The 11,424-nt window shown below is 38.7% G+C and overlaps 1 protein-coding gene across 3 annotated transcripts; it reads right to left on the reverse strand.

The window, feature by feature from the left end:
- Positions 1-2,919: 2,919 nt before the first annotated feature.
- LOC111333151 (uncharacterized) lies at positions 2,920-11,408 on the reverse strand. Of its 3 annotated transcripts, XM_088758213.1 has the most exons (7): positions 11,234-11,408; positions 8,443-8,575; positions 7,465-7,557; positions 6,759-6,902; positions 6,385-6,437; positions 5,400-5,528; positions 2,920-4,179 (listed from the first exon to the last, which is right to left on the reverse strand). In XM_088758213.1, exons 2-6 carry the CDS (start codon positions 8,534-8,536, stop codon positions 5,448-5,450), a joined length of 465 nt encoding a protein of 154 aa, XP_088614339.1. In that variant the 5' UTR covers positions 8,537-8,575; positions 11,234-11,408; the 3' UTR covers positions 2,920-4,179; positions 5,400-5,447. The 3 variants fall into 3 exon arrangements, with proteins under 3 accessions (XP_088614339.1, XP_022794409.2, XP_088614340.1); XM_022938674.2 differs by lacking the exon at positions 2,920-4,179 and having other exon boundaries at positions 5,395-5,528; positions 11,234-11,407; XM_088758214.1 differs by lacking the exons at positions 2,920-4,179; positions 11,234-11,408 and adding an exon at positions 8,837-9,880 and having other exon boundaries at positions 5,395-5,528.
- Positions 11,409-11,424: the final 16 nt, after the last annotated feature.

Here is an 11,424-nt window from a genome sequence, read left to right on the forward strand (position 1 = left end):
ATCTTTTTTAATGCTCTTGCCAAGATCAATAAATGTAACAATTTTATGAAAAACATACATTTCATCCCTATTTCGCTTGAGTATTTCTAACTTATGGTGGATTATGGTTGGAATGAGTAGTAGTAAGTGAAGCATACGTGCCGAAATCTCGATGGTGGCCTTCAAGTTAATTTCTTGGTCCTGTTTGGTAGCCACGCTCGCCTGGTTCTCCTACAGGGAGCTGCAAGCTGACATGTTTAGCTTCGACAGGGTTGGAATGGCTTTTCAAGGCGCCACAACGACTTATCTTGAATACGCTCCTGCATGTCTGCAATCCAAAAGACGCCATGTTGATTTCTTCAAGAGAAGTGGGTACAGTCGCGCTGTGGCAATCTACTATCATATAGTGGCAATCATCGTGCAGCATTTAACATCGAACTTATCGCTCTGCATGGTGATGTTTCTTCAAACCCCGGCCCACTAGCGAGAAATGACACCACAGATGGAAATTTTACAATTTCGAACAAGTCAAGCTCGCATCACACCTTCCCGACAAAATCTAAGAGCCTCAGAGCCTGTCACCTAAATGTCAGACCTCTTCCTCGCCAACTTGAAGAGGGAAAGACTCTGGTGAACCTTAATGTTTTTTATGTCATTGCAATGAGTGAAACCTGGCTAATTTCCACTTGGTGCGACTGCAAGTGGAGGGGTTGCCGCTTATGTTAACAATTCTCTCCTCTACTGCGAGGATCGTGCATCATACGTAATTCTCTCCTTTGTTGTCGAATTCGATTGTTGGATTCATCCATTGAACTAGAACATCTCTGCCTGGAAATAAAACAACATCGATCGAACCCAAAGATTTTATTCACTGTTATTTACCGCCCACCGAAATCAAGCCCTGATTTCTTCAAATTTCTTGACGAATTAATCGACATTTCTATGAGCAGGTATAACGAAGTAATTGCGGTTGGTGATTTTGGCATCGACTTGCAAGCAGTAGATGGGTCTTGTAGGTTATCTACAATTTTTCGGGACGCAGGAATTTAACAGATCGTCTCTTCTTCATCTCCTACAAGGGTTACTCGATGTTCGGCCGCGTTGCTAGATCATGTTTATGTTTCGCATCCAGAGCGGATCATCGAAACCCTGGTCCCGATAAATGGACTTAGTGATCACTATCCAGTCTGTTTTGTACACAAGTTTCGCAGCCTTAAATCCCCCAAACCTCATCATGATACGATCAAATATCGAAGCTTTGATAAATTTGACAAAGACAGTTTTATTTACGATCTAGATACCGCTCCATGGTTAGTGCTTGATATATTCCAAGATGTTAACGACAAGTTGGACACTTGGGAGCTGATTGTCAGTAGTTTAATCAACCAGCACGCACCCATTGTCGAGAAAAGAGTAAAGCAGAAAAGCTGCCACCTTGGATGAATAGCTCTATCATTGACTGTATCCGAACCAGAGATAAGTTCAAGAAACGTCCAAAAACTAATGTCCTAGCGAGCACCATGTATAAGAAGTTAAGGAATTAAGTTGTCAAAATGATTCCTAAAGCAAAATCGGTCCTTGAGAAATCAAACCACTGAAAATATGGGCAACTCCAAAAAACTCTGGAAAACTCTTAAACATGTAGTACCAACACATCCGATTCCTTCATCGCCCTCTCATTAAAATGGATGGCCAAGAAATAGCAGACCCACTTTCCATGGCTGATGCTTTTAACGATCATTTCACTAACATACAGCTGGCTGCAAACCCGGCTCAGGTCACAGTCAACGAACAGGTACTTGCTTACATAGACGCTAGCATTTCACAATTTATTAATGCTCGCCTAAATGTTTCCACGTAGTTTGATATTCCCCTCATGACCACTCGACAAGTTGAAGAATATACAAAGCGCATAGGAGGAAACAAAGCCACAGGCCTGCATGGGATTTGAATTAAAATTCTAAAACTGGCACTACCGGCGATATCTAATAGTTTTACTAATATCTACAATTTCAACATCAGTAAAGCCGTTTTTCCGGACAAATTCCAAAAAGCAAGGCTAACTCCTGTCTTTAAGAAAGACTCACCTCGTGACAGAAACAACTATAGACCTATCTCAGTCCTGCCAGTTATCTCCAAACCTCTTGAAAGACATGTTGCGTCATGCTACCTAAAATACCTGTGCGACAATAACCTTCTATACAGCCAACAGTCTGCCTATCGCCCAAATCCTTCATGCGAAACTACCCTGTTGAACCTCACAGACAACTCGCTGAAGGCTATGGATAAAAGCAAGGTTTTTGGGTCGATATTCTTGGATCTGAGCAAAGCCTTTGACTTAGAGAAGTCACGACATTCTACTATCTAAAATCGCTAAATACCACGCTAGTGAACCAACCTTGAGATGGTTCAAATCGTATTTATGCGATCGAACTCAAACATGCGGTATTTCGGGATCACTATCTAACCCTCTCACGTTGCCACAAGGCGTTCCACAAGGCGTTCCACAAGGCGTTCAACAAGGATCAAGTTTGGGTCCCGTCCTCTTTTCACTTTATATTAACGACTTACCTCTTTGCCTACCAACTTCTGAAGTTGAAATATATGCTGATGATACAACGCTAGGGACTTCCGATCACTCTACTGATCATATCCAACAGAATTTGAAAGTCAGCCTAAACAATGCTAGCAATTGGTTCAAGTTAAACAAAATGGTACTTAACACAAAGAAGACGAAACACCTACTCATAGCTACACAACAGAAATTGAAATACGCTGACAATCCAACCTTAGATCTTTAGTAAAATGGCAACCGCATGGAAGAAACCTTGGTTAGTTGTCATTGCTAATGACAACTAACCAAAAGCAACTCACAGGATGTTTTGGAAGTTTTCGTCTTCTGCCTCTTCTAGCCCAGAGAAAAACTAACCCTTGTTTCACTTGTTGGTTGTGAAAAGAAGAAGAAGAACCTTTATTAATTTATACCGCTCAGGGTAGCCCCTTCAGACGCAAAAAGCTGTGTGTTATCAATGGGAGCCCTGAGCAACAACGCACAAAAACCACACTAAATATATAAATATTACACTAATACAGGTAATAATATAAATAGAAAACTATTTACAAGTAAAAGATTAAAAGATGTATAACACGAAATATCATTAAGATAATTCGTTAAAAATAGCGCAACCATAATAATAGAAGGATCTTTTCGCAATCTCAGTTCTCACGGCAGGCGGATGTAAGAGGTTGCTTTGTCTAGCAGCGCGCGCATGGATTGTATTATTACGTTTAAAATATTGTTTAAAATACTGGGGACATTGACCTTGCAGGCATTTCTTAACGAGTTTAAAAACAGATTTACGTCGGCGCTCCTCCAACGTGGGCAACTCCATTGCCTGCTTGCTGCGCACGGTTCTAACCACTATCCTAGCAGCCCGGTTTTGGAGGGCTTCAAGGTCTTGTTTGCGACCTTCCCCGCAACAGCCCCACACACTTACACAGTATTCTAACATTGGCCTAATTAGACTACAATACACTACCTTTGCACTCTCTCTAGTAAGGCTTCTACGAAGCCTGCTAAGCATTCCTACGAGTTTTCCCGCCTTCAAAATTAGGTGCTTTATTTGCTCGTTCCAGCTAAGGCGGTCAGCAAAAACTATACCTAGATAAGTGAAGTGGAAAACCCGCTTAATTACATTGTTATTTAAAGTAATAGAAAAAGAGTTAACAGCAGATAATCTAGGGGCGGTTTCGAAAATCATAGCTTCAGTTTTTGTTAAATTAGCAAACAGACTATTCAAAGAAAGCCAGTGATCAATTTTAGAGAGTTCAGCATTCAGCTTGTCTTGAATGACAGAGGTTTGAGAGGATGAACAGTATAAAACAGTGTCATCAGCGTACATCAGAATATTGCAATCGGACACTACTTCCAGTAAATCATTAATGTGTAGAATAAACAATAGCGGTCCGAGGATAGAACCCTGAGGGACTCCAGTAGAGACGGCTTCTGAAGTAGAAGCCACCCCTTGAAACTCTACAACCTGGGTGCGGTTCGACAGGTTATCCGTAAACCAGCCATGCTCTTTATCCAAAATCCCCAAATTGGAAAGCTTGTCCAGAAGTACCGCATGATCCACAACGTCAAAAGCTTTGCGAAGGTCAATAAACACAGCACCAGTTAATTGCCCTTGGTCCATGTTCCTACGAATATTATCAGGAAAACTAAGAGCAGCGAATTCTGTCAAGTGACACTTCCGAAACCCTCACTGATAAGGGCTCAAAATCTTCTTTTGCTGGAGATATTTGTAGAGTTGGATATGTACAGCCCGATCTAAAACCTTAGATAAAAGAGGTAAAATGGAAATCGGGCGATAATTTTCCATTTCATCAGCCTTTCCCTTTTTAAAAAGTGGAATGACCCGCGCAGATTTCCAATCACTGGGAACTTGGGCAGTACGCAACGAGGTGTTGATAATAAACGCAACAGGCTTAGCTACAAGACCAACTTGTAAGACTTAGCTGTAAGACCATAGATCAAGACTTAGCTGTAAGACCATAGATCAAGACTTAGCTGTAAGACCATAGATCAAGACTTAGCTGTAAGACCATAGATCAAGACTTAGCTGTAAGACCATAGATCAAGACTTAGCTGTAAGACCATAGATCAAGACTTAGCTGTAAGACCATAGATCAAGACTTAGCTGTAAGACCATAGATCAAGACTTAGCTGTAAGACCATAGATCAAGACTTAGCTGTAAGACCATAGATCAAGACTTAGCTGTAAGACCATAGATCAAGACTTAGCTGTAAGACCATAGATCAAGACTTAGCTGTAAGACCATAGATCAAGACTTAGCTGTAAGACCATAGATCAAGACTTAGCTGTAAGACCATAGATCAAGACTTAGCTGTAAGACCATAGATCAAGACTTAGCTGTAAGACCATATACAACCCGACTCCAATTAATGGACGGTTTTCTTATTTACCCTTACAAAACGAATGATAAGAAATGAGGAGAACATTTATAAAAGGATGTTTTCCCTTCATAAAAAAAGGCAAACATAAGATTTAAATAAGCTATTTATTTAAATTAGCATGATTAATAATGAAAATCCGACTAAACAAAATGCAATTTTAGTCTTTTATCATGACCGTCAGGACTGGATCGATAAATGTCAATATGCGAAGAGTAAGCTAAACCGACCTCTCCACTTGTAATAAAGAAAGCCCAAGCTCTGTTCTGGGATTATTTTAGGGACCGTGAATCATTCTCTCATGTATTTGTTTATCAGTGAGGTGATATTTTAAAGTTTTTAGATTGGAAAGACGAGGATGATTCAGAATTTGTTCCAAAGATGGGAAAAAGTGACCACAGTGAACTTCGCTACCAACGAGTAACATTAGCCATTCCACATTTACTCTAATATAACACTTTATTGACTCATCTCTGTGTGCGGAAAACTGGTTTTACAACACTGCTTCTCCCTCAAGGCAAAACCACAAAGCTTCATCGTCATTGTAGCAACGGATTGAGAAGATAAAATCGCCCTAATTTGCAATGACAAAAAATGCGTCAGTAGATACGTCAATATTATTTCGGTAGTCCCAAATTAGTTCGAAATTCAAAATAAATGCTCTGTCTTGAAGAATCGTAACAACAATACCAGCGAAATATTTAGTAGAACATATGATCTGGTTTACTAATCGAATTTGAGATTGAAAATGTGATCTGGTAAACCTAATGTTTGGTTATAATTTGGATATATCAACAAGGTTGAAATGGTAAATTGGCCACCGTAACGATTACAAAAGCTAGCGTTTCGAGTGTTAGCCCTTCGTCGGAGCGAATACGAATTCGCTCCGACGAGGGGCTAACGCTCGAAACGTCAGCTTTTGTAATCGTTACGGTGGCCAATTTACCATTTCAACTTTGTAGATATATCCAAATCATTTCGTTACTCCCACCGACGCAGCCCCAAACAGTTTCTTTCGAAACTATCAGCCTTTATTCTAATGTTTGGTTAATTGAAGGGGTAGATGGAAAATCACGCGATTCATCCTTATAAGGGAGCATGGGGATAAGTAGGTTGTATGATTTACTTTAAGACTAATAAAAAGAGGATAAATTTAAGGGGAAAGCAGATTTTTCAGGGGAAACAGAAAGGGGATTAGTCATCGCCAACATAGTATAAATGGGGGGCTATGGAAATTTGACTGCCAATTGACTGCCAAGGTGGGTAGATCATATGAATCAGAGTCATATTGGGTGGTTTAGGTAAATTTTACCAAGACACAATTAAAACCCTCCAACTCCCTCTCCCTTCCCCCCACCCCCCTTCCTCTACCCCTGACCGGTCCGTTAGTTACGGTCACAAATCTTAGACTTGATGACTACGAACGATACCTTGGGGTGGTCAACGATATCGTAGATGCCTTGGTATTTCCACGTTTGGGTTACTGTAACAATAAAGTAAGTCAGTTGTAATCAAAACTCATATTAATGGAGGGCTTGCCAAAAAGATTGTTCAAATTCGACAAATTTAGCATATGAAGGAAAAGGGTTCGGTTTGACTATATTTCTGGTAAAAGAACGAGCCTATCTTTATGATTAACGAACCTATCTTCATGATTAACCTTTACAAGAACATTGCAAGTAGGAGACATTTTCTACAAATTCAGTCCAATGTATTCTAAAAAACTTTCTAAACTTTTTGTCGGCAGTCAAGGTTTGTTTTCCAGGCATTCATAATTACAGATTATCAACAAGTTCAAACAAACCTCCTGCTGGAAAATTGCAGAGCTTAAACCCGGCAACGTGGCATTCGGCCTGACTAGACGGGTTAAAAACTTTATCGTTATAAATATGATGGTCTCTCTTAGAGTGGGCTTTTAAGACTATCGTGGGGTAAAAAATGTCGACAGCTGAAATACAAAAAATAAGATAAGAGTTTACTGAGTATTAAAGCAGTCAGTGCATGTCGTTACATGATGATGATATCAACCTTAGTGAATGAAATAAAATGATATAAATAAGTTTTAAAAGGTAGTTACAAGCCAACGTGTAAGTTTAAGGGTTTGGGCATCCCTTTTTAGCCCTAAGAATTGGTCATGTATTTGAACGAAAGGAACTTCGAAACTTCACATGACTGAACTAAAGACTAACTGGCGATGGCTCGTTGAGCTCTCGAATTAAAGTACAACCCAAAAAAAAACTAAACATCTCGTCGGTTCAGCATAGTAATCATAAGCGGCAGGAGCCACTTTTACTTAATGGGCTTCTCTCACGAGCTACCTCCTTTGATGAAGTATACGAATTAGGGAGGAAGCGGGTCCAGTTTCTCGCTTTACCTACAAGTCCTACATGTGTGATACACAAGAAAAATGGTATAGCACTGTAAACTAATATCAATAGCTGTCCTTTTGGTCGATGTTTTTGGCCTTAAAGCCAAGCCATTCCAACTCACCACTTTTGAGTGGAACTTACCAGGGGTAAATGTGACACTGATATTAAAATACTTCCCACGTGCCAACACTGGCCCTGGAAAAATCTTGAATTTGAACGTATTATCTGGCGGACCTGAAAAGCATTAAAAAAATGAACGTCACCTACATATCAAAGACTTATTGAAAATACATCCTTTGTAACACAAATTTTAGGCTTAATAGTATATAGGCAGCCAAGCTTCCAACATCGGCTATGAAGGTATGAACCAGAAGCCTAACATAAGATTCTCGAGGAGTTTTACGCAGCAATATATTCGAACGAAAGACTAGGAAGACCACAAGCGCGATAGCTTTGATGTAATGGTTACTGCTATCGACCGATATCTAACGGAATAATAGTACATATGTTCGATCGATTATTTGTGACTGAGAGTTAAATTAAATGCTTGAACCGAGTTCTTGAAGGAAAAGCTTGACTACTCCGACAACAAGGCAAAGGTAGGCAGCCGAACCAGTGAGTTGTAACACGAAATAAAAACAACTCTAAGAGGAAAACAGTCATAATTTTTGCTTGTATATTATTCTTAGTAACCACAGGGTTTTTTCTCCTGCAATTTGAGATAATTCTGCGGTTGTAAATTTTTCAAAAACTAAAAATTTTACTTATCCAAAGGGTTCATGCAATTTTGTTAAGCTCTGTAAAATTGCTCGTACTGATTTATCTCAAATTGCACGAGAAAAAAAAACCATGTGATTACCTATAAACATAACCCTGGGAGTTGCGACCTATCACAAACGTCGTCATCCTCATCATCTCATGATCATTTTCGTCGTCATCCTCATCATAATCATTATCATCATCGTCCATTTTACAGATATAACTCGTGCAAAACTGAAGCTGGATTTCCCCGCCGTTATTTCTCGCGTTAAGTCCTTAATGAAACGACCTCAGACAGAGAATGGGCGGCCACATAATATACATAGTTGAAGGTCAATAAGCGGAATTTCTTGGTCTTACCGCAGTATTTCACTCGTTTGATCTCGATGCCAGCAGACAGCACTCCAAAGGACAGGAACAAGGTTGCAGCCAGGTAATAATTGTTGGAAACCATGACTTCGTAAGAGGTCCAGTATTGTATAATAATATGAAACTGGAAAATTGCAATTTATGTAACTGAGTTTCAAACTACTACAAAAGAAATGAGGTCAAAATTTATTCTTTCCGAAGTTTTTAAATGAGTAGTATTGTTTACATTTTTATATGACCCTTATCAACAGCCATCGTTATTGTCGTTATCCTGGTACATATGGGACGACAGATGTATCCATATAGTGCTACAAGGAATTTGTACCTATACAGCTATCACTAAAGGCCAAAAAATAAATATATTTTTAACAATTCAAAAACCTACCCGAATGATTCACACATTGCTATCAAGTATTGAAGCCCAGAGGCGCTGGGAATTCGCTGTGAAAGGCATCGCGACAAACCAGCTTCGTCAGCCGATCGTCATGAATACACATGCATTACTTGCCCACAAATCAAATTTCATTAAGACACATCGATTACGATTTTGAAATCTGAGCAAAGGAAATGACTATCTACTTATCTCTTTTGGAATCGGAGAGAAACCCCACGAACGATCACACCTCCAAATGACACAAGAAATAAAGACATCAATGACTGATGGATCGTGTTATGAACATCTCAGTTTCGATAACGCTAGCCAATTGAAAATGACATTTAGAAAAAATTTAATAATTAAGAAGTTTGATGCATCGAAGGAGCTGCGACTGTTTTGTTCATCTTGATGAAATACAGATACATTCATAATTTAACTCGTCATTTTTTAAAGTCCTTTTTCATATAATTTCTATTCTTATTGGTTTACTCTTGCCTTTCTGGTGTTTGCCTGCTTTCGTGAACTATTTTTGAAAGGTTTCGCTTCTATAATGTGCAACTTTAAAAAACCTAATTAAAAATAATTCAACCATCTTGACCTTGCGCGATATATGAGAGCAGTGAATTGAAAGGAATGAGGTGACTGCAAATAAGAAAGTACAAACCGTCACTTGAACTCGCCCAAAATCAGACTGAAATGACTCTAGACTAACTTGAAATAGTTTCTGCTGCTTAGTTTGTAAACATAAGTCACTGAAAAAAACTTCTTGTTTAGAACAGAAAGAAGTAATGTTAGTAGTTAGATGTCTGAGTTTGCATCAGTAACTTCGTTTGTTATCAATTCAGTACTGTTGAGTGAATGACTAAATGGACATATGAAACTGTTTGAGACGAAAGGTCGAACCGAACATGAATGACGAAAGATGTTATTCGTTTCGTAAAGTCGGCCATGATATTAAGGGGAAAAAAATGCCCTCAGAGAATCGAATTAAGACCTTCGAATTTCGAGCTCTAATGCTCTTTCGCTGAGGGATTTTAAGCTTTCGAAATTGTTAATCCCGCTAAGAGGAAGTAAGACGCATTTCACATATAAACCTAGCGATGACGGTAGATCATCATACCTGACAACAATTCACAATGAAAAAAAAATTGACGATTGAGCATTGTCCCAGTTCCTCTGAAAACTAACTAAAGACAACTGCTTTAAATTTCTTATGGCATAAAAGGTTACGAAAATTTCGAAATATTTTCCGACGCTTTCAGTTCATAAGGTCGTAGCAGTAGCAAGTATGATAAATATTGTAAGAAGTAGACAACTTTTTTGAGAGACATGTTTCGGCATGCTTATGCCATCTTTAATCAGTGAGTAACTGAACGTGAGTAATTATATAACAGACAAGTAGATGAATAAAATATTTACAGTATGATGTAATACAAAAGCGGGTACTAATTACAACGTGACACCAAACATCAAAGGTGTGAACACTAGAAAAGTTTTATATTGCTGTCATTGTTTGTTAAGTTTGTCTCTACTAGGATAAAGGAGCACACGGAAAGTGATAAAAACTCGCATAGTTTTAAGCATTTCAACACATCTCCTTCTTGTAAGAACAAATACTCGCTTTCTTGCTTTAGTAATCTGGATTCTGCTAACAACTCAATTGATTTAAAACTCAAAGAAGATTTTTATATAAATAAGATCAAACCTGAACTTAACAAACAGTTACAGCATTATAACACTTTTCTAGCATTTTAGTTCACACCTTTGATGTTTGGTGTCACGTTGTAATTAGTACCCGCTTTTGTATTACATCATACTGTAAATATTTTATTCATCTTCTTGTCTGTTATATAATTACTCACTTTCAGTTACTCACTGATTAAAGATGGCATAAGCATGCCGAAACATGTCTCTCAAAAAAGTTGTCTATTGCTTTCAGTTCAACTGTGTTAAGGCTATTTGGATGGATTTGAAGTCTTCAATCTCAATTTTTCTTTATCATCCTGATTGGAAGTTTCTTCTATGCTTTGAAACCGATGGTTCGAAACTGTTGGCTTGAAATGATACTTGCTTGGTTGCAAAAATCTTACAAATAATCTTAAAGGCATCAACCATGAGAACAATTAAACATTGCTCATCACTTTTTTATTGATTTAACTTGTTTAATTGAAGCAGGTCGGACCCATATTTGCGAAAGCTAAGCAAAGTTAGTGGTAGTATCAAAAAATTCGCAATATCATCGTAGCATGGGACGGGTTACCGGTCGTTTCGTATCCAGTCAGTTGAGTTTTTGGCACCCAGCTTGCTCGTTTCGTACCCAGACTAATAAATTGTGTTTTCCATGTTAACCGTTGGAGAAGACATATCACACTCTGACCAAGCATGAATAAAAAATATCACACTTACCTTGCGCGTATCCGGTCGTTTGGTTTTTCGTACTCGGTGGTTTTATACCAAAAAGCTGTCGATTCGTATCCAAGTTTGAGTAGGTTCGTACCCAAGTGTGAGTCGGTTCCAACCCAAACCACTGATCGACTCATGCATATTTTAGGAATACGTCACGTGCCAGCGTGAACAGACGTGAATCGTTGAGTACG

The sequence above is a fragment of the Stylophora pistillata genome, chromosome 4, assembly GCF_964205215.1.
Source record: "Stylophora pistillata chromosome 4, jaStyPist1.2, whole genome shotgun sequence".
NCBI lineage: Eukaryota > Metazoa > Cnidaria > Anthozoa > Scleractinia > Pocilloporidae > Stylophora > Stylophora pistillata.

Excerpts from the sequence above, each read along its gene's own strand:
- LOC111333151 (XM_088758213.1), bottom strand. The coding sequence starts at position 8,536 with ATGGTTTCCAACAATTATTACCTGGCTGCAACCTTGTTCCTGTCCTTT. Across the intron at positions 7,558-8,442 it reads CAAACGAGTGAAATACTGCG|GTCCGCCAGATAATACGTTC; the intron begins GTAAGACCAAGA and ends AATGCTTTTCAG. Across the intron at positions 5,529-6,384 it reads ATATCGTTGACCACCCCAAG|GGCGATTTTATCTTCTCAAT; the intron begins GTATCGTTCGTA and ends ATTGCAAATTAG.